Consider the following 17644-nt stretch of genomic DNA (forward strand, 5'->3'; position numbering starts at 1 on the left):
AAAGAAGAGTCGACCATTACCACCGATCCCCTAGGGGGGTCTGTCATTGCTCATATTCGCTTGAAATAGGCTCCTCGCTTTCATCTTTTATGTCCCATCTCCAATGGTGAAATATCTTCCGGCACCGACGATATTAAGTCGTAGGAATTTCTCCATTTTCACGGCCTCTTGGACCTACCCATTCTGTTGACGATATCTCCATTCTTCAAACAGTACGAGGACCTCTTCCACTTTTACCTTTGCTTAATGCTAAGAGAGAATGTGTGCAAGTTGCACTTCCTCTTAACGCACTAATCACCACAACCAGTCGAATAAATTCAGTGCGGTGGAGAAAGAATAGTACTTAGAGATTTAGAGTGGGTGAAACACGATCTGACACTATAACGATTAAGAGGGGTTTCCGTAAGGTACTATTACTGTACCTGTTTGTTTTCTTATGTACATAAATGATTTGAGTAAAGAATTCAGTCACTGATAAGGCATTTTGCAGATGATTTTTAATTATATAAAATAGTAAACAAGTTACGGGATTGTTAGCGACTGCAAACGTCCTCGAAAATGTCGTGAAATGGATAGAAGACAATGGTATGATGGTGAACGGGATGAAAAGTCAGGTTGTAAGCTTCACCATGAGAACAATTCCTTTCAGTATTAGTTACTATTTTACCGGTCGAGTTGGCCTTGCGCGTAGAGGCGCGCAGCTGTGAGCTTGCATCCGGGAGATAAAGGTTCGAATCCCACTATCGGCAGCCCTGAAAATGGTTTTCCGTGGTTTCCCATTTTCACACCAGGCAAATGCTGGGGCTGTACCTTAATTGAGGCCACGGCCGCTTCCTTCCAACTACTAGGCCTTTCCTATCCCATCGTCGCCATAAGACCTATCTGTGTCGGTGCGACGTAAAGCAACTAGCAAAAAAAAAGAAAGTTACTATTTTGATGGGGTGGAAGTATCTAGATGTTAATATACGAGAATATTTTCATTGAGATAATTACATTAACGTGGTTGTAAATAAAGATTACAGATCTCTTCATATTGCTGTGAGGGTATTGTAGTAAAGATGTAAAGGAGAGGGCGTGTAGGTCTCTGGTAAAATCCCAGTTAAGAATATGGTTCCAGTGTATGAGATACACTCCATAATTATTTGATACGCGAACTGGACAAGATCCAAAACAAAGCAGCACGATATGTTCTGGGTGATTTTAGACATAAAAGCAGTGTTATGGGAATGTCGCAACCTTTGGCCTGGGAAGACCTGGGAGCAAGGAGACGAGCTACTCGAATGAGCAGTATATTCCGACCTGTCAGTGGAGAGATGCCGTGGAATGCCATTAGTAGGCGAATAAGCTTGAATAGAGATTTTCATGGCAGGAATGAAGTTGGAATTCAAGAAGACAAACTGGGTAAAATATTCATTTTATAGGGAGAGGAATTAGGAATTGGGATTTATGTTCGACAAATTTACAAGTTCTTTGAATTCATAAAAACATGCTTGTCGAACAATCGACTGGGAATCTGTCACCTGGACGACAGTCCTAAATGCCGATCATTGATGATTGACTAATTGATGTATCAGTTAAAAAATTTATCCTCAAACAGAATATCGATGGCCTAGAATGAATACCTCGTATCTCACGAAGTTCTTCCTATCTATTATTTCACTTAAGACTGGTCACGCCTTCCAGCCACATCTGGGTATGCAGTCCATAAGAACAATGTTCGTTGGGTTTATTTTCCTACGCTTACTAGTAAAGGAAAATGAACCTTATAGAACTTATACTCTAGGAGTTAGTGAATATGTCAGACAAACATGCTTTCCTATAGTACGGTAAGGTAAGGTTCATTTTCCTTCACACACCGGCATAGGAAAAAAAACACAACGTACATTGTTCTGATGGACTGCATATCCATGTGTGGCTGGGAGGCGTGGCGAGTCTTAAGGGAAAAATTGGATAGGAAGAACTTTGTGAGATACGAGGTATTCATTCTAGGCCGTCGATATAGATCTCGTGCTCAGGTAGAAAAATATCCGAAGTTGGATCTAAAGTAGTTTCTATTCTAGCCGAATATTTGTGTGCGCATAGTTTTATAGTTGTGTCGATATAACAATTTTAATCGTTTGAAATTAGGAAAAGGAATGCACTTACAAACGACATCGATCTTCCAGCTGGACTCGAGGAAGGCACCAGTGATGTTGGGGTTCTCAGCGCGACAGGTGATGGATTTCCCGTCGTCCTCTGTGGTGGGCACGAAACTCAGGTCGCTCACTGTGACGTTCTCTCGAGTCTCCTCCTGTCAACAACCAAGCTAGTTAATGGTGAGATTCAGTTTCCCTGGCAGCTCAGTTATAGGTGCACAGAAGCAGATAAATGCATTCTACTATACTTACAAAATATTGCATATTATTTTCTCTTACCATCTACCGTCTTAACTTTGAAACGTGGTATTTCAATAGAAGAAGACAATATAGCTCTTTAATTCCGTCGGAGGATCAAGAAGATAAACCTCGACACAGTTTTGATTTCGGTTGCACATAATTAAAATATTTTTCAGTCGGTGAAACAAAAGTTGTGATATAAGCAGTGAGCTAACCCACAAAAACTGAGATAAAATACATTATTATCACGGAATGACATGTTGCGTCCAATCAAGCAGTCATTCTCAGATTCGTGTAATGACAGTGAAGGATTGTTTATTGGAAAATACATACAAGTATTGTATTTAGGTTAAAGGCGGATAGTATTCTGCCTTAGTAGGCCATGACCCTTCGGATCTCTTCCTCCATGGGGTTTGGGTTTGGTTGTATTCAGGTAGTTTACGAATAGTAAACTAAGGTTTTAAAAGAAAACAAGATAAATGAGTTAAATAGATGTAAATTTGTGATATACTAGCACATGATTTAAATGATTCTAAATTATGCGAACATGTCTTGGTTTCTGCAAATAATTTGTCCTATTATTGTAGCTGGAGGTGTAAATAATATTCTCAGAAAGTTTCAAATTACTAGCCCAAATAGATTTCGAACAGAAGTCGTTGTACCTAGTAAATCTAACTAGGCAACTTTGAACGTTACGGTGTCTGAATAAAGCATGTAATGAAAGTGTAGGAGTGAAAATTTTGTCATGTTCCTTGTCAGGATTGGGGTATTCGGTCAGAGGGTCTCAGATTTAATTACCGGCTGTATCGAGGATTCTAGCTGAGTCTGAGGCTCAGGGATGCTGTACCTTCTTGTTTGTCTCAATACACACCTCTTCGTACAAATAAAATACACCATATCGCCAACCAGTACAGAAACATGAAATAATGAATATACCACTCTATAAAGGGTTGAGTTAGGAAGGGAATGTAGTTGTAAAACAGAGCTAAGTCCACATACCTTGAATGCCAGGGAGTAAGAGTACAAGCCGAAAGTAGATGAATTTCAAGACATAAGTTTGAAATTTGAAAAACACAGCCAGGATTAATTGTAGAAAGTATAAAAAGCAAATGTACATTAACATACCACAAAAAATTGTATTTGCACTTTCTAATAATTGTTTCCTTCTGATGACTGTAGCAAATTAAATCAATGACTTGTACTATGAGGACCCGATATAAAATGACTTGTGTTCTTACTCGCTGGCATGAAAGGTATTCTAAACCACGGGTGTCAAACTTTGCCCGCCGTAAGCACAGTGCCCATGCTAGAAATACCTGTGCACGAGGGCGCAAGTCTCTTCCCCTTAGTTGGCTTGTACTTCCCCACGTTTCTGAGTCAGGGCTGTGCACGCCTACCGATGATAGGCTCCAGTTACGTGTTTTGGTGTGTAAGTAATGGTTGAAACATTCATCTGCGTTGGCTGTGGTATAAGGACTGGCACACTAATTTGTAAGTGTGTGTTCGTATTTGTGTACTTTTGTATCAATACGGTTACTAATGATAATAATAATGTTATTTGCTTTACGTCCACCTAACTACTTTTACGGTCTTCGGAGACGCCGAGGTGCCGGAATTTAGTCCCGTAGGAGTTCTTTTGTGTGCCAGTAAATCTACCGACACGAGGCTGTCGTATTTGAGCACCTTCAAATACCACCGGACTGAGCCAGGATTGAACCTGCCAAGTTGGGGTTAGAAGGCCAGCGCCTTAACCGTCTGAGCCACTCAGCCCGGCAATACGGTTGCTTGGGGAGGTGCTACTTTTACTGAAGCCCATTTTCCTTTGTTTAAGTTTATAAAAAACATGACGTTTGGCACAGAAATGATATAGAAGCGGCATAGAATTCGGCATTATTCTGCTTCCTAATGCACTTCATACTTTATGATGATGATGCTTGTTGTTTAAAGGGGCCTAACGTCTTGGTCATCGGCCCCCAATGGTACGAAATGAAATGACAAACTAAAAGTTCAAAATCATCCACTGACCAAAATAAAAAAATGTCATGAAGAATTAATGAATGGATATGAATTTAAAACAATCAGTGGATCCGACCCAAAAACTATCATAAAAAATAGTATTACTGACCAAGGGACCACTTAAAGCACAATTCTGAATCGAGGATGCTTGTTGTCTAAAGGGGTCCAAATTCCAGGTCAACGGCCCCTCATAATGGTCCTTGTCACTTGTAAAGTAGAACCATGGTATTTATCATGTTGTGGTACTAATCGGAAGTAGCGTAGACTCACGGTGTTCCACACATAATGGTACTAATCACAAGTATTGTACGTCGTACAGGTAACGCAGACCTATGGTGTTTCTCACATAATGGCGCCACTCATAGGCAACGCAAACCGATGGTGTTCCTCACCTAGGTGTACTAATCACGGGCGCCGGTATTCCCGTGGAGTTCCTCCTATAGTGGATACTATTAATCAGAGGCAATGCAGACCCATGGTGTCGCTCATATAGTGGTACTAATCACAGGCAATGCCCAGACCCGTGGTGTTTCTCACAATGCTACTAATTACGAGTAGTGGAAACCCACAGTGAACCACTCTCTGCTGCTACTAATCACAAACCTATTGTGTGCCTAATATACTCGCAAGTAGAGGCGACCCATGGTGTTCCCGGCGTGATGGTTCTAATCAAAACTAGTCGGTCGTCTCTTTTAGTCGCCTCTCACGACAGTCACAACAGGGGGTAGACAGAGAGAAAAAAGAAGAAAAAAAGAAGGGATCCGTCACTTCGAAAAATGAAGTAACGGACGAAGAAAGGCAAAGGCCACGAAGGGCGTGAAAACGAAAGACTCCGTAGACCTCGAATGCTCTAATACCGTCGGGTTCAGAAAAGAACAAGAGTTAACCAAGCGAAGTCGGACATGATAGATGAAAGTGAGGAGCCTGGCACTAGTAAGTGGAAGCAATATCAGGACTCAGCTAAGGGCCCCATGGTCACCAATCCACGCTCCCAAGTTGTGAGCCCCTGGGGCCCCTTTTAGTCGCCTCTTACGACAGGCAGAGGATATCGTGGGTGTATTCTTCATATGCGTCCCCCACTCACAGGGGGTCTTCATACTTTATGGCAACCTTTAAAGTAATTCTTGATTTTCCTGGTACACGGTGATTGTAAAGCATGGTGTTTCGCCCATTCGATGCAAACGCCGTGTTCAATACATTTAATTATGTGTGTCCCTTTATATATACACACATGTCTTGCACGGAATACCGTAGTTATGAACGTGTACTGTACACCCCTCCAGGCGTGCGCTATCTGATAGTCCTGCGCTAGCGCTCGTAACAGTTGTTTTTCGGGCACGCAAAGCCGTCAGCCAGCTCGTGACCTTGACATGCCTGTTCTATTACAACTAATGAACTTCATTTCGGTGCCGTATTGACTGTAAATCTAACATTCTAAAATAATTTGATTGCATACAGTCCACCTGTTCAGTACAAGTTTGCCATTTGATACATTTTCTGTCTTAAAATTTACATAGATAATGTTTCGATCTAGCCTAGACGTCATCATCAGGTAAAATAACACAAAGATGAAAGACAGATACAAAAACAGTGATACATAAAAAACTTGAGGTAAAATACAATTGCAATAGAAATATATGTTTAAAATGTTCATAGCTTCAGTCTTGGACGAATCCAATTGTAAGGGGAAGTGAGTAATATTTTGCGATTCTTCATATTAACTTTTACTACGAGTTTCCCGCTGGCTCCTCCCGCAATGTGCAAAGTATGGTGTTGTTCGTTACCCTCCTCACGGTTGTATTTGCAAAGTTCCGACTTAATGAAATAAAGCACATGATCTGCTGCTGTAATAGAATGTAATATTATGTCAACAAAACACTTGAAAATGCATCACACAAAGAAATTGAATTAAACGTTCCTTGGAACAACACTACGCGCTGAATTGTTGAAAAGTCCTTCAAAGATCTTCGTCATGGAGACAAATGTACTCATAACTTTTCTCAGAATCTACCAATTTAAGTAGTTATTACCTCAAAAGAAAGCACTTGATCCACTGAGTGTTTCTAGATCAAAACGAACTGCGTACCTCAATTAGAACGAAGGATATGATTGGTTCAATGAGAAAAAAATGTTGAAGAAATGGGGCGTCAAATTGAATGTGCACTCATAACTTTCCTCAGAATCAACCAATCTGAATAGTTAAGAGCTGAAATGAAAGATCTTGATCCACTGAGTGTTTTTAAGTCAAAACGAACTCCGCACCTCAATTAGAGCCAATGATATGGTAGCTTCAAAGAGACAAAAAATTGAAAAATCAAATAATTTGAGGAAGGCGAAAGTAAAGTGATTTATAGTGTCTGATGACAAATCTGTGCATGAATACCTTTCAGTTAAAAAATGAAGGAAATCGACCGGATAGAATGGCCGGACTGACTGACTTTAGTTTTCATCAATTTTTTAATATATAGATTCTACTGCATTTTTTCGTTCTCACATTCGGCTTTTTCGTCTCACTTTTATACCTTGGCTACACTTGTATTCTCCATGAAAAAATTCTACGGATTTTAAAACTTCACCATGTTTCGAGAAGCATGACAAATAGAACAGGATTTGACAGTCTTCACAATTTTAAAGTAGCCTCTACCTCCAGCCAAGCAATAACTGTGATAAACACGGTTGGACCCTCACCTATTACAATAATTATCTACCTATTCCAGCTTTGCGTTCAGAACATGACATTCAATTCCATTAGGTTTCTTATCTTCTAACATCACGTTAGTCTTGGGAATTATAATCTTTATATCACACTCATTGCACTTATTTCCAAGTTCCAAGATATTAGAATGCAGGCTTTCGGCACAATCAGCCATTAAAACCAAGTCGTCAGCATGCCATGCTACTCTGTCATATGCCTTCTCTACAACTTTCTTTCTTAAGCCGTTTACTCTCGGGTTGTTTTTTCCACGGACTCAGCGAGAGATCCCATCTGTACAACCCCAAGGGCAGTGACCTGGAGCGCGAGACTTTGGGTCGGGTATACAACTGGAAAGGAGGACCAGTATCTCGCCCAGGCGGCCTCATCTGCTATGCTGAACAGGGGCCTTGTGGGGGGATAGGAAGATTGGAAGGGGTAGACAAGGGAGAGGGAAGTAAACGGCCGTGGCGTAGTTAGGTACCATCCCTGAAGAAGAAGTGGGAACCCACGAAAAACCACTTCGAGGATGGCTAAGGAGGGAATCGAACTCCCCTCTACTCAGTTGACCTCCGTAGGCTGAGTGGACCTCATTTCAGTCATCATACCACATTTCAAATTTCGTTGCAGAGCCGGGAATCGAACCCGGGCCTCCGGGGATGACAGTTAGTCACACTAACCACTACACTACAGAGGCGGACTTCCGTACACCTACGAAATACTGTCTGTTCCTCTTGTAGCATTATTCTATTAGCTGGCGCATATTGCAAAACTGATCCTTACAGCGCATTTATGGTTTGTTCGTGGTGTGATCTACTGCAGTCACATTCTAGTTCGTGAATCATCGGCAACCACTAAGTGGCCTAGTCAGTGGTCCTGAGAGTCGAGGTATATATCAGTACATATCAAGTATATACAGTGGCTATGGAATGGGAATGGACATTTTGGACATATTCTGAGTCACCGTCCTCCTTGTGCTCAGGTGGCTGAGACTACACACCCCACCGAGATCCTCACTGGGAATATGTTTAAATATGGTAGCATCCTGATTCACGGAATTTACGGAGCTCAGAACATTTTAAGCAAGCCATACTAATTTAAAACTGAAATACAATATTTTGTATGATATCATTAATACTCGAAACAGAATGTTTATATCTTTCTCATATTCACTTTTACTCTCTCCGTAGAACGTTTGCCTCGTTGGCTCAACAGTTATTATGGTAGCCTTCGGCTCACAGGGCTCTGAGTACGTTTCCCGGTGAGGATGGGGATTTTAGCCACGTGTGGTTAGTCCGTCTAGATCGGCGGCTGGGTGTTTGTATTCGCCCTAATACACATCTTCATTTAAACATACCGAATGAGTTGGCCATGCTGTTAAGGTCTGCAGCTGTAAGCTTGAATTCTCAAGATAGTGGGTTCGAACCCCACTGGCGGCAATTGTGAAGATGATTTTCCGTGGTTTTCCATTTTCACACCATGTAACTAGTGGGGTTGTACCTTAATAAAGGACACGAGCGCTTCCTTCCCACTCCTAGCCCTTTCCTATCCCATCGTTACCATAATATCTACCCGTGTCGGTGCGACGTAAATGAAATTGCAAATAAAAATTAATTTAAATACAACGTACCACACTACTAATCCTCACCGAAACAAGCAATAGTAGTAAATGTATCTCTCCTCATAGAATTGGTATGAGGAAAGCGTTCCAATCGTAAAACCTGGCTTAATCCGCAAGGCCAGGAATAATAATAATCTATGTATTAAAAGAGTTTACTAAAACAGATTTGACCGAGCTCGATAGTTGCAATCGCTTAAGTGCGGCCAGTATCAAGTATTCGGGAGATAGTAGGTTCGAACTCCACTGTCGGCATCTATGAAAATGGTTTTCCGTGGTTTCTCATTTTCACACCAGGCAAATGCTGAGGCTGTACCTTAATTAAGGCCACGGCCGCTTCCTTCCCACTCCTAGCCCTATCCTGTCCCCTCGTCGCCATAAGACCTACCTGTGTCGGTGCGACGTAAAACAACTAGCAAAAAAAAAAAAAAAAAAAACACAAAACAGCTTTGGAAAATCCGTCCGTCCATTCTACTGGACCGATTTGCTTCATTTTTATTTTATTCTCTCCGGAATTAGCTGCCGGTGAATCACGAGACACTGATAGATCTCTAAGTTCAGCCAACTTTAAGTAATCATGAAATGAAACAATTAAATGATCACTCCAATAATTGCAGGCAAAGGAATACCCTAACCCGCAATACATTCTGTACATAGTGGGTTGCTAAGCGACTAACACTTTCATTAGAGTATACACTTCCTCTGATCACGGAATAATACTATTACCTGCTAGATACACCTTATTTATCTAACCTTTCTCAGCTTCCAAATATATTCAACTGATAGCAGAGCGTTCCTAATAATTTACTGTACATGCTGCTGAGAAAAAAGTCTACGTACACACAGACTCCATCATGACATACTCCTCAGATATTAACTCGGAACACCGATCGAAGGATAACCTAGCTACACTAGAAAGAGTGAAGGCCATGTACCTTAAAAAATTTCTGCCTGAAAAAAAAAAAACGCTCCTTCAGACTAATTTATGACCTCACAAGATAACAGTTCTATTGTAACGGTTCAAATCCAATTACAAATGTTCCTCTGTATTATTATTATTTGTATTATTATTTTATCTATTAGTTTTTGTCTTCAATTCTATTATCTGATTTCGCTGTTTATTATGTATTTATCACTCGCTCCATTTTATTCCACCTGTTATTTACCATACGTATGTGTGTGTGTGTGTGTGTGTTAGTATTAAGGGATTATATATAGCGAGATTTGCTGCTAATATAAGATATTTATTTATTTTGTGAACCAACGTTTAAGATGTTGCATTAATTGGTGTAATACTGTTACATTTACTCTCGAGTCATGGTCCTACCCCATACGTCATTGCGTTCATTGAGAAACACTAGGTGTGGTGAAGGAGTTCTAGCCTGCCTGAGGCGATTGCCACATTTTGTGAAATACTTTGGAGTTTGGTTTGAGTGAGGTCATGGTCTGTTTTAACCATGACATAGGCGTAAGCCATGTGACAATTAGAATATATAAAAGGGCTTGTCTTCCGTAGTAGTCGGTCATATGGATAGTGATGCCTCAGTCGGTCAGTCAGTTGGATGGAGAAGAAGCAATAATACGGATACGGAGTCTTCAGTGACCAGATGTATTAGATGTTCGGAGTGTGTTCCGTTTGTATGTTCGGTCAAGTTCTTATGTCGGTTCGGTGACAGCCGAAGACAGAGTCTTCGATATGCAGACTAACAGTTCGGTGGATTAGGTTTAAAGTTGATTGTGCAGTGTGGTTAGATAAAAATGAAATGTCGTATGGCTTTTAGTGCCGGGATATCCCAGGACGAGTTCGGCTCGTCAGGTGCAGGTCTTTCTATTTGACACCCGTAGGCGACCTGTGTGTCGTGATGGGGATGAAATGATGATGAGGAAAACACGTACACCCACCCCCAGTGCCGTAGGAATTAACCAATTAAGGTTAAAATCCCCGACCCGGCCGGGAATCGAACCCGGGACCCTCTGAACCGAAGGCCAGTACGCTGACCGTTCAGCCAACGAGTCGGACTGTGGTTAGATTATTAGGGCATATGATATCTCATTTGTGAAGCTAAAAGCATAAGTCATCAAATTAGGTTTGAGATACCTACAGCTGATGTCAATTCCAAGGAATACGTCACAAAAACAAAGTGTCCAAGGTACTGTAATGTGAACCTGTACAGATTTTAAATGTCTGGCCAAGAGTACTTAAAATTTAATGCCTAGAGCTTCATTCCGTTTTAATTTCAGAGTATTATACTGTAATTTCATTATCTCATTGAATCCCGCCATTTCAATTCAAAATTTAAAGGATATAATTTGTTTAGTATCAAGTACAGTTAATTGTTTTATTTCATGGTATATCAGGTAACCTTTTAGTTGGGAAACCAAACGTCAATATCCTTTTACCAGAACCGACATGTTATGCTGTCAAAGTAAGCTTATTACCCTACACCCTAGAGATATTCAAGACTCTTATTCTATTATTGTTACATTTATTTGTAACTGGCGCCCATCTTCAATTGAAGATGGGCGCCAGTTATTGTATGAGTAATTATTGTTATTGTCTGAGTAATTGAACAGGTAGTTACAAGGTGAAGGCCCAACAGCAAGGCACATTTTATGAGGAAACCCGAAGGTAAGTACAAAGTGAGACCACATAGCGCGACGATCGAGTATTTTATATCATGCATATTTTAATTATATTAGAGTAACAATTACATTATATAGAAGAACTACGATTAAATATAGCATTGCCTTCCACGACACAATACCAAGATTTATATCAGTAACTGCAGGATAAAAGAAGCGAATATATAGATAGATTTTTACCGAACAGACGGCATGATGACGTCAGAATGAATGAATTCTGACAAGGAACTGCAGCATACCATAACATTCTTCTTATTAAATGTTCATGAATCCATTGAAAAGGGTACCGGTAGGCAAAACAAAATTACTACGGCAGGCAAATCAAGACGAGTGTTCTGATCTATTTATAACGAATGCTGCAGAGCAACACGGGTCCTCTAGTATTATTATTAATAATTGTACCGGAAGGCACACCTCTACGCCGCACATTTAAATCTTGCGTAAATAAGAACTGCCCTACTGGATAAACACTGAACTTGAAACTAGTCCTATTTAACCTTTTCCTTAGAAGATGTCACTACCGTAATTTTGTGATTATGAAGTTGCCAGTACTGTGTGTATTTCTATTTCTTTTGTTCTTCATTGATCAAGAAGTGTGGACATTCTGCAACAGATGTCACTACAAAAACTATGATCGTGCACCCTGGTGCGAAGAGAAGGAACTTTATTTGAAGAAATTTTGTATTCATACGTTTGTTCTTTACTAAATTTTGTTCATTTGTGGGTTGGCAATATTTAGCTTTTCCTTCCGCCAGTTTTGAATTTAACCAATCCAGAATTTCTGTAATTAATTTCCTACCAATCACAGGCTTCTTCTTCGATTTGGTGTGTAACTTTAAGCTAGCCAATAAAATTGAGAGAGTGTGGCTGTTTTATTCATGAAAGGTCTCGAACTTTCCCCGAGGGTTTATAAACTCCTGATTTTCACGTCTCTTGGCCACTTGATCAACATCTAAGTGTGTGTACGTGAAGCAGGAGGTGGGAGGCGCCTCTTTCATCAGGCAGCAGGTCTTCAGCAAGATAATGGCCGTTTAACATCATTATTTCTTGCTAGCTCAGCAGTTTAACCCGCGGGAAAGGTCCGAAACCTTTACAATGTAACCTACTTTTCTAAACATGTAATTCTCTGCCGGTTTATGTTAAAACTTCATAAAATCTGTAACTGTAATTCGGGGATAGAGAGTGATTTATCCTCTCGAGCTCCCCTTCATTTTGGTTTGAGGTGACTACGTGTTGGTAACTGATTTTCTTCTCTTCCTTAATGTCTTAAAATTTCTTTCTTATACGGGTCAGCTCCATAGTTTGGGAATAGCCCCTGTTTCATCGGCCTAGTGCCCGTTAGGTTTTAGGAAGCTACATAGAGGAGTGCAAGTATTCGCCTCCTTCCTTTTTGTTCGGGCCATTTAGTTAACGGTTATTTCTTTTACTCGAAGGCCCTGTAGGTTGGGTACGAGATACCCCTGTTTCAATTTGTAAGCTGGGCCATGGAAGGCCAGAAAGTGTAAGATATTTTTGGTGTTGCCTTGTCTAGGCTTGAAAAACTGAGAGCGTGTCTGCTCTTTTCAAGTATTGTAAAAGTGCCTCTAGGAGGCTTGACATTGTAAATTACGGAGCTAGTGCTCCATGTATTGAGGGGTGTTCTGCCCTTGCATAATATGGTGATCTTTGTAAAAATAATTGCGAAGGTCAGAAATTGTTAACTGAGAACTTAAAGCACAAGTTCTGTTTATACCAACAATCTTGTCTTAACTAGACTTGTCTTTTGCTACTAGTACCTGTGGTATTGTTACTTCTTGTAATTTTTACAAAAGAGAAAAAATATAACGTTTGTTAAAATTTTAAATTAACTTTCACTCTGTAGTTAGACCCATTCATCCCAGCACCTTCTTTCACCTCTGCTGATCCACCAACCATGGTAATAATAATAATAATAATAATAATAATAATAATAATAATAATAATAATAATAATAATAATAATAATAATAATAATAATAATAATAATAATAATCATAATAATAATAACTGGGCGAGTTGGCCATGCGGTTAGAGGCGCGCAGCTGTGAACTTCCATCTGGGAGATATTGGATTCGAATCCCACTTTCAGCAGCCTTGAAGATGGTTTTCCATGGTTTCCCACTTTCACACCAGGCAAATTCTGGGGATGTACCTTAATTAAGGCCACGGAAGCTTTCTTCCCACTCCTAGCCATTTCCTATCCCATCGTCGCCATAAGACCTGTCTGCGTCGGTGCGACGTAAAGGCACTAGCAAAAATAATAAAAATATTTTTGTAACACGTCTGAAAGGAAACACATCAGTGACCGCATGGTTTCATTGAAAGGGTTTTGAAGAAATGTATTTCTCTTGTTCGTTCTTCATTGTCTGTCACCACACTGAACCCAGACTCTTGTAATCTTCGAAGTGTGTGGCTAAATGAAGTGCGACAGTGGCCCTTCGTCTTCACTGGGCAAATCTAGCCCAAAACATTAAGCTGCTACTCTACTGACCAGACATTACGCAATAGTTGTTAAATCCTCAATACAGAAGCGCGACGTGCACTATTTCTAAAAATAAACGTACAACACAAAGGGAGCTCGTGATATCGGAACATTATCGGCCTACGCGCGCAAAGTGTTAACGTACTATCGCGTTAAGAAACAGGGCAGTTTCAGGATCACAGTCACTATTTTACACGTAAAATACACACCGAATGATGGGTGCTATCGATATAATAATGTGATAATGGTGTATGGCCTCCGAATGGACCTGGCGGAGCTCTTTCCAGTTGACGCCGTATAGGCAACCTGCGCGTTTGTAAGGATGATGCCCTACTGAGCCGTATCCGACCGGCCCATAATAATAATTGGAATATTATTTGACCATATATGTGAATTTATTAATAAAAGATACAGTCTAATATGTTAAAGCATCGTATCCCAAGATAGTTAATACCGGATGTTGAGCAAGACTGTAAGTCGCTGGATGTTGCTTCATATTTCCGCATGACCGTGAGAAAGTAAGCGTACCCAAGCGCTGGCAAGGACCGACACGTGTATTACATGCTGACCAAGCAAGATATTTCAGCCAATGGGAATTTATGGATTTGGCAAACATGGAGGCTACACCGCGTCATATATTAATTCCAGGATGACCAACATGCTCTGTGGATAAAGTCAGTTTCTGTAGACAATCGGTTTTCCACAGTTTCTGAAGTTAGATATATTTGGTAATGTATTATAGAAATTGGTGGAAGAGATTTGCTAATGTTTGAGCTGTGTTTTATAAATATATCACAATAAGTATTGTATCATCATAGGCCTACATGACGAACTCTCTGATTGGTGGTTGGTTCAGATACCCGGGAACCCCAACAATATTAGCGTCACCGAAGCCTCCTCAGTAATCCAAGCTCTGGAGAGCGTCATTCTGCAGCAAAAATTTGAGCAGTACGGATGTATTAACTCGGCACTCTGTAGGAAAAGTTTGAACAGTGCGGATGTACCAACTCTGTGACTGGTGATTGTAATTAACGTGGCGTTATTCCAGAAATAGTAACTGGTTCTCGTTGATACTTCAAATTGTGCAGTCGTAATATTTACTGTGCTTTGACAGAGTTTACTTTTAATCGATAAAGACGGTGTAGTGACCGCTGAGTAACAAGTGTGGTGGAAACGTGCTAGTGTTTCACTATTTCGCGACGGGCGCGTATTCGCGTGGAACTTCCGTACCGAACCGTGGGCTGCTTTTTAAACTATTTTTTACCCTTTTAGTGAAGTGTGTTATATATATGTGAATCAGTGTGTTAGCTGATCTGGTAAAAGAAAGGGTATTTCGGCTCGCAGCATTAAGCAGCGAAGAGGTTATCAACTATAGTCTTCTGTGTTCCAGTGAATTGTTTTCCAGCAAGATGATGGATACACCTGCAGAGGAAGGAAGTGCATTCCCACATGTTAAGGATGTGATTAACATGGTGTAGATCCCAAAATTAGTGGGGATGTAAGCTGCTATCCTGGTTCCCCGAGAGTCATCTAAAGTAAGATGCACGTATTATATATGGCATGATATGTAAGTTATGTTAAGGTACTAGGGCAGTGTAGATAGAATTTTCAGTTTCATTTAAAGTAAGCCTGACGGCATGTATTTGTTTAATTTTGTCACTATGGTAGATTCGGATACGAGATTAATGCATGTTTATTTTATTTTTATTTTGCTTTATGATTAGATGTTTGGGAAAATGAGGGATTGATAGGATCAGTTATTGTTGTAAATATAGTACTTAGCGTAGGATATTCCGAGTTTTCCTGAAATATATGCTAGAAGGGCTAGATCGACAGGTTCATTTTTGTATTACGTCAAACACGTATCAATTCATTTTATTTCGGTTATTCAGAGAGACAGGTATAGCTATTTTGCATGATGCATGGTTTTACAGAAGCTGCCAGAAGGAGCTGCAGGACGTCGTTGTTAAATTAAGATCTTTGAAGTTAAGTTGGATTCTGTTTGCCTGATGGTCTGCCAAGGACTTGAACAGCGTCTCGTTATGTGGAAAGGCCAGTAGGATTCATGAGGAATGATGAGATAATAATTGCATGCTTAATTATAATGTATTGGTGCAGGCCGATTGTATGCTTGACAAGATAGAGAGAAATTATGCAGATGTGTGTGTGCCTGCTTAGTGTCTTCTGAGTATATTGTGATCAGAATGGACAGTGTTAATTCCAGACTATTGAGTCTGATGTTGTTAAATGGCCCAAGCATGCTAAGAAGAAATTAATATACGGGAGTTTCCGTGTAGTTGATGATGGGCGTTATCTCATGGCAAGTTGAGTCCTGGCCTGTGTTATCGGCATGTGTGAAAGAGACAGTATTTCCTTGCGGCGGCCACGGGAGACAAAATCCAATCTTTAGCGTAGTGGAGTTCAATATTTCTTTACAGCTTGTAATCTACCCGGAAGTACATGACGGATGACCGCGCTGTTGAGCGCTCAAACGCAGCAGAAGGAGGCAATGTTGCCCATTGCTTTCTTCATGACATCAAGGATTATTTATATGTTTTTCTCTTACAGGATGGTTTTACCTTATTATTTTGTGATTGTATACCTTGTCTCGTTGTTTTTAAAGGGAACAGCCCGAGTGCTGATGTATTGTTGGTTTATCTAGTTCTGTCTAGATCTTTTGTAGTGAACCGGGATTCACATTAGAAGCAGTGTAGCATTTAAGACTTTACTCGATATCCGATGTATATATATGTTTAGTTTGATTATTTGAATTATTGTAAATATAGTGTAGGATTTGCCCCTAGTATTTTGCATACCTTACATAGCGTCTGGTGCGTCTTAAGTATTTTTTTCTTTCCGTCGTAATTTTTCACATGATGTAACTTTGATTTTACGGAAATAGTTTGATGACTCTCGGGAATAACTTAATTTTGAAACCGTATCGTTGGGATGCGATAATGTGAAACTCCATACCGAAATACCAATGGCAGTGTTTGCATACACTTGTTGCCATACAACATAAACATTGGACTATGAGAAGATACTCAGTCTTGATTTTTATATATGTTCTTCATTGAACTTGTTTTTCTTTTAATGTCAAATTTGTATTATCACTCATTTAACGTTTCTGATTTCGATTTATTTTATTACTTTGAGTTCATTTTTTACAAGTTATTATTTTTTTTTATTCAATTATTTTCGTGTGATTTGATCGGGGATATTTGTTAATAAATCCATCTTACCCCCTATGATTGTTTCTCATTCGTGTTATACCTCCATTTCCTGTCATTGTTTGATATTATAGTGTAGAACTTCGACTTTTATCCTGACCCAATCGACAACCAACCCACACTCTGCCCAACCCTGAGTTAGTCGGATGTTCATACAGGAATGGAGGCATCGTCCTAGAGGGTATTTACCCCTGGGTACGGTACATATATATTTGGCGCCGCAACTAAGGGCAAATAGACACTTTGGCGTATGTTCGTATCCCACTGGGAGTATTTTTGTGTTACCCAAAGATGTCTAGGTTGTTCTTACAAACTTGGGCAGGTCAAATTGAGATTTACGAGAGTGAATGTGATTTGACAAGCTATTCCGGAGGCTAGATAGGATTAGGATCATGGTTCGAAAGCTGGAAGAGACCAATAATTGGTATCCAGATAATGATTAAATTTAAGAAAGGTAGATAGGTAATTTCGAACCATAGGCGCAACTTAGGAATCTGGCAACCTAACGTTCAGACAACTTGAGTCTAGAGTCCCATGTTCAGTACTACGAATGATAGTAGGCGGACATGAA

At 40.1% G+C, this 17644-nt stretch overlaps 1 protein-coding gene across 1 annotated transcript in view; it reads right to left on the minus strand.

Annotated features, from left to right (window-relative positions):
• Positions 1 to 17644, minus strand: part of LOC136858529 (neural cell adhesion molecule 2) — a 491718-nt gene that overhangs the window by 290597 nt on the left and 183477 nt on the right. Inside the window, exon 6 of the mRNA XM_068225657.1 lies at positions 2146 to 2290. Within this exon, the coding sequence (XP_068081758.1) occupies positions 2146 to 2290 (145 nt within the window). The remainder of the gene's footprint in view (positions 1 to 2145; positions 2291 to 17644) is intronic.

This window comes from Anabrus simplex, chromosome 1 (genome assembly GCF_040414725.1).
Source record: "Anabrus simplex isolate iqAnaSimp1 chromosome 1, ASM4041472v1, whole genome shotgun sequence".
NCBI lineage: Eukaryota > Metazoa > Arthropoda > Insecta > Orthoptera > Tettigoniidae > Anabrus > Anabrus simplex.